Raw genomic sequence first — 6,386 nt, 5'->3', positions numbered from 1 at the left:
AATTAACCTCAGACATTCTCTTTATCACTAGCGTCATTTATAATAATCGTTCTGAATACTTCACCAACAGGTGACATTCATTCCATCATTTTTTTCTTTGTAATAATAGGAATACACGCATCATATTGTCGTCTCCCTTCTTCCACATACGAATATTATCCAAATTAATGAACACAAACCAGTGCCAACACTATCGTTTAGAATAAATACATCCATTCAATTCTAACCTATACTTTACGAAAGACTATTGAAAACCAGCTTCGTCAATCCGCAATCTCAAATTCTGATCAAATCAAATACGCCGATCAATTACCAACGAAGCTTCGTTACTACTTCTCATCGACATCTGGTCACTATTTCAACACCATTACTCAATTGCCCAACGACTTCCCTAGAACATATCTCAAGAAATCGACTAAACAATCTTGATTTCAACGTCGCTGAATCCGACAACATTGTGAATTACATCACCTAAGACCAATATTATAGATCTGTGCGTATTTATTGTGCTAATGCTGCCTTATCTTTACTTTGAAATATCTATGACTATGTCATCGTATCATATTCTTTTATCAATCCAAAGGGGCGCCATTATATAGGGACAATTGAAATCAGGGAAGTCCACCAACGTAACCACTTACTAATAATACAACTTATCTTTATCAAAAATCTTTCAATAAGCTATTTTGGGCCTGTATTGTCTACTCTTCTTCCCCTTATTAAATTGATTGTACATTTCAGATCGATCGGAATTGACACCAAATCAGCGTAAACTAACTCTATAATCATGACTACATTCAATTGGCCTTCAATGAATAGAACTAGTCAGCCTTAAAGCATACAATTATGTCGACTAACACTTGGACACATCATAGCTTTCTCAGCTATTCAGATCTCCAGTAAATGTTGGTGAATAATCCTACTGATCTCGATACTTCAGGCTTCATTTTAGTGACAATTGACCATAATTGCCTTAATTATAATCCAACTCGCATGCGTATCTGCCATACTCGTCACTCACCCCTTCTCTCTTCTCAGCTCTGTTCCCTCTTTCTTCAACTTCGAATCTTCGATTTATTTTTTTTTTTTTAAAATTTCGATTCTCGAGAAAAAAGATTTGATGTAATTCAATCAACTACACGATTACTTTGACTAACAGATATAACTTACATTTCCATTGAACTTCAGAGCTGACTGAACAGAGTACACTTACTACTTCCAAGCACGATGCCGAATTCATAGAATGAAGGGACAAGATAAAGATATGACTAAAGGGATAGGGTCCCGTAATTGACTGACCAGCTACTCGTTACCATCAGTTACTACTATTCCTGATCTTTTACCACATACGTACAGATTAGATAGTCTTAACTTCAATAACTCATGAACAGCTTTCTTGAGCTAGATCCTCCTTCAAAATGAAATGTTTTTGAGTAATTCAGGATTGCCTTCTTTTTAAGAATTATACTCTCACCATCAATGGTGTATAATGCTAAGAATAACACGGAATAGCATTTTTGACTGTTATGAGGTATTGACAACATTCGTAACTATGAATTTGATTGCATTCGTATCAACCACTTTTCCATTTAAATTAGACGCATCCAACGACCAAGTATCTCTTATGGTGGCGGATACACAAGTCATCTAATCTTTTATTAAAATAACTGATATTTGTCTCAATTCAACATCCCACACCATTCTGCCTTTCGAATCATTCGAATCATTTATCGAAACGCAATCATAATCAAAGAATAAGAAGATACAAGTACTGCAGCACTCCAATCTAACACTGCTGGGAAAAAGTTATAACATCTATCTTCCCAACTCCAGAGATCATTCGGACTATGAGGTCCCCCATCAGAGTGGGACAATATGTTGGAAGGCGATTCATCTTTATATCCGTTGGAAGCTAGGATTTAAGAAGAAAGAGCGGTACGGTTTACAATTTGACACTCATCTCAAATTAGACACATGTCAAGAACTATATCTTCCAGATATTTCTCAGCTGGAAGTTTCTTCTGTTCTATATATTACTTTTTAAGAAAAATAGAATATAATATTAATGTTTTACTGTGCCAGTGTCTGTGACAGTCCATATAACTCAAACTAATTAGACTCATATTATGTCTGGAAAAACTACCTACGCAGAATCAATCATACATCGACAAACTACACATATTTAAAACCATACTACGAGATATTCTTATATAAGAAGGTAAAACCGGACTACTTAACTCTGTATATAATTCATTAACACCTATAAACCATCAAATACCTCACAACTCTAACATTGAGGTGTCAAATCTACACCTTTCCAGCTCAGACGTCCATCGAAAATGCACGCTAAGTATTTGAAGGGCATTTTCGCACTATAAATATTTGAAAGGCATATTCTATGTAAAAGTGCATCTTCAACTTTTCAGAGGAAGTAAACTGACAATTTCCTAATTAAAGTTATTTTTTTGCCTATAACAGTACTTTTAGGAAGCTGAAGCAGTTTACCATAAATACAGTGACTGCTTGCTTCAAATGTTGGATGGCCCGACAGCGCGTAAGCGAAATACCGTGCAGTAAGATCCTAGTTCTTTTTTTTGTTTTTTTTGAGAAACCAGAAGCTAAAATTGCTTTCTATGGAAAATGCTTCTGCCTATGTGCTCCTATCAAAGAAAATTTTAATAGCAAGAATACCCTTCGCTAAATACAAGAGAGGTACAATAACCAAATATATATATTTCAGAACTTTTATTTTCTTCGTAATATTGAAGTTCACACTGTTTTTTACCGTCTTAATTTAACTTTTAAACCTTACAAAAAACAATTTCAATATGTCCAATTTGGAGAGTGGTACATACTTAGCTGAAGGAATCAACACTGATGAAGAAGTTCGGGTGGACAACAGCACACCTAGTTATGGGTTAGCAGTAGTATTTCTGATCTTGTTCATTCTTTGGTCATATCATTCTGGTGACTTGTCTTCCAGGTTTTTGTTTACACAAGTTTATCTTATGTGGTGCTGATAATAGGCGCGTTTTTAACCTCTATGTGTGCAAATTCTATATGTGAGGGTATTGAAGCTGGTCCTACTTGCTGGCCAATAACTCAATGCATCTTTGCTTTCATCGTTGTGATTACTGCCGGAATTGTGATGTATAGAGGTTCGAAAAAATAATTAGAAGTATACGAAACTCCCCATTGTTATGGTCTAGGTGCCTGTCACTCAAAAAAATCCACAGAAGATCCTTGAACTAGAATACTTATTATCATTCAGTTGTGACATAGTTGGGAAACTTGCAGCTATCTTTTTATTTTCAAGTTTCAATGGCTAATGTGATAAGGATTACTCGATACTCAAGATCATTATGTAGAAACACATTCTCGACGACAAAATAGTGTGTACGAATAAGTGTAACTGATACAAGAAGCAATCTTTTTTGAAAGAAAAGCTTTTTAATGGTTTTAAAAGACCATCGCACCGATTATACATTTTAATAACAAGAAGCCTTTCTAGAGTTCTGTAATAATGCCTGTTCTTGCGTTACTTATTTTTAATGGAGTATCTTCGTGCAGTTTATCATTTCATAGAATCTCCTAGTAGTAAAATACAAATGAAGAAAATTTGAGTGTGTTCGCAATCGAGAGCCTTCAGATTATTCAGATAATGCAATTAATTAATCCAGAAATACAGAGGGATTCATCTGGAAGCAACCACATCCCATTAGAAGAAAGGCACCTGCATTAGCTATTCCATATTAAATTACTCTACAGTTTATGTGTTGTACTACAAAGGACACAAATAATGCTGGTATGAAATTTCGAGAGAGGTACAAAAAATATTGCTGAAGTGTTAGATTACGTGAGAAATTTTACACTGAGAATAAAATTGATCACCCGAGTAGTGAGCATACTGTGCCGCTGGATTGTAGTAAGTTTGACAATACTCTTTTTGATGAGCCTAATAAAACTTTGAACAATTCGTTAGACTTCACTCTAGGCTGATAATCTGGTATGAGCGTACTTCTTCTGGAAAACTCTGCCAAGGACAATTTTATCTGGGATGATGAACTAAGTGGCAGTCTCTGTCATGGATATTTCTTATCCAGAGGCCCCTGCGCTCGTGAAGCGGAAGTAAGAAAAGTCGCAGTGGCGCTAATTGCTGGAGTGAAGAATTCCCCATGAAGACACAGGCATTGCACTTCCTAAAAAGCGACAACTACATTGACAGACTTTAGAAGTGCCTTTAATATCATGAATGGTGAATGCAATTTTATGACTATCGGGGTCGCAGATATTCAAATTTAATTTGAAATGCTGTAGTACATATTTGAAGATGAGTATAGCATTACAATTGGCAAAAAAGTTGCCATTTTCGAGCCGATATTAGCATCCCTGTAACAAGGATTGGGTAATTTTATTGATGTAATGTTCGATTGTGACGATAGATATAACATCATCTCTGAGAGTAGCGATCGCGGTTTGTTTTTGTTGTTCAAAAGACATTGCCTCTTGCGACTGATCGCTTAGTGGTTTAACATGGAAAAGGCAATGTGCACCGAGCTAATTTATTGGTCTTTTGCTGTTTCAAAATGGCTAAAATTGTTCATGTTCTATCTTATTTTTGTAACAGAGCTGAAGTCGGACCTTGTTAAAAAGGTTACTGAAATGGGGGCTATTGGCCCTCCCATACATTATTACTTTCTTTTTTATTGAGAACGTGATGGAGTTGGTAACGCATAGGAGAGAGCAATGTCCAGTCTGTGCGGTAGTATTAGGTGTTTGCTCTCATAACTGAAGGGACGCCGTTGAGAATTTGACGTTATACATTATTTGATTCTGTAATTTGAGGTTGATACTTCAATATTGAAGCTTTCCGTGGAATATTCCACTGTTGAATGGGAAATTGTTAGATAGAATTGTGCTAGGATTGCTCAAATGACTGTAGTCCAGGGTTCATCTGGTACTGAGAGGTTACGTAAAAGTGTAGACGTATAATATGGAATAGAAGACTGTATCTCATGTTATGTGAGGTTCGAATATCATCCCCTGACATACAGAAGAGTAAGATATCTGTTGTTCATTAAGCCAGTTGTCGCAACACTACTGCTGCATTTTGATAGCAACTTTAAGAGTGGTCATCAGCACCTGTGATGGTCTCAAGAACATTTTCCTTCTACATTGTCGACCATTTCTTGATATTAAATGATTATTTTACACTTGTGTAAAAATATACCTTATCCTAGCATAATAATACAGTAATGATATGTGCCTTTTATTCTCCGTAACAGTTGAAATCCATGAGTTGAAAATTAGGTTTTACCCATGGACTTCAATAATAAAATGACATTTGGTGGTATTTCTCTATGATTTTCTTTAATATATACTCCATTTTATTATGTACGATGACAACAATAATAATATATGCATTAAAAATGAAACAACAATTAGAAGGTCATATATTGAAATATTAAAAAAAGTTATAAAGCTTGAAATATAAATCAGAACAAAAAATTTGATTTTAATTACATGGATGATCCCAACGCATGCACTTTTTCTATTGAACTTTTGTAAGATGGAGTGGCAGTGATTGTTTCCAACCATTTTTTCATGAGTGGATAATCTTCTTCTTTAGCAAATTTGCGGAGGAAAGCCATTTGGCATGGGAAGGACATGATAATATCAGCACCACTCAATTTACCATCTACTAAATAACCACGATTGTTAGCAATTTCGGCTTCAACGAAATCTAATTGATTTTTAACTTCACCTTTCGAATAAGCTTCACTTATTTTATTAGCAACAATTGTAACCAAATAAGATATTGGGAATGGGGATTCCTTAGCTAACGATAAAATATATTCCATCATTAAAGGAGATTGTAATGAACCTTCTGTATAAAATAAATAGAATTGAATCTTTTCATTCATATCGATATCTTCATTTTTAAGGATATTGTCGGTATCAAAGTGTTCTAAAACATATTGAAAGATATATCCAGATTCTGCAAGAATTTTCTTTTTGCCAGTAACTTTGTCCTCAATTTCAAGGATTGGACTTCTACCTAAGGGATGTATCTTTTTCAAAGATTCTGGAGCACGATTATTTACTCTCATGTATGGAATAATTTCATATTCGACCTTTAGATGATCCAATAACCATAATAACCTGAAAGCTCTAGATTTGTTTAGCCAATGAACACGTACTAAAAGATTAGACATTGTTTGCTTCATTGATCTTGTATAGAAATGGAAAATTGTTGTGCAATTATTCTTTCTTCAATGACACAATTGAAAAGAACACCAAGAGTTCCTCTTTATGTGCCTTCCCCTTGTTCAGTTTGTAATTGATATTTTTCATCCTTTACAAAAAATTTTTTTTCCGGCGACATG

The 6,386-nt window shown here is 34.8% G+C and overlaps 1 protein-coding gene across 1 annotated transcript; it reads right to left on the bottom strand.

Annotated features, from left to right (window-relative positions):
- Positions 1-5,519: 5,519 nt before the first annotated feature.
- GTT1 (bifunctional glutathione transferase/peroxidase) lies at positions 5,520-6,227 on the bottom strand (the record flags this gene model as incomplete). Its single annotated transcript, XM_003957248.1, has 1 exon — positions 5,520-6,227. The coding sequence occupies one exon, from the start codon at positions 6,225-6,227 to the stop codon at positions 5,520-5,522; it is 708 nt and encodes a 235-aa protein (XP_003957297.1).
- Positions 6,228-6,386: the final 159 nt, after the last annotated feature.

Source organism: Kazachstania africana, chromosome 4 (assembly GCF_000304475.1).
Source record: "Kazachstania africana CBS 2517 chromosome 4, complete genome".
Taxonomy (NCBI): Eukaryota; Fungi; Ascomycota; class Saccharomycetes; order Saccharomycetales; family Saccharomycetaceae; genus Kazachstania; species Kazachstania africana.
The sequence above is the reverse complement of the archived record's forward strand: the minus strand, read 5'-3'. Positions and strand labels throughout refer to the sequence as shown.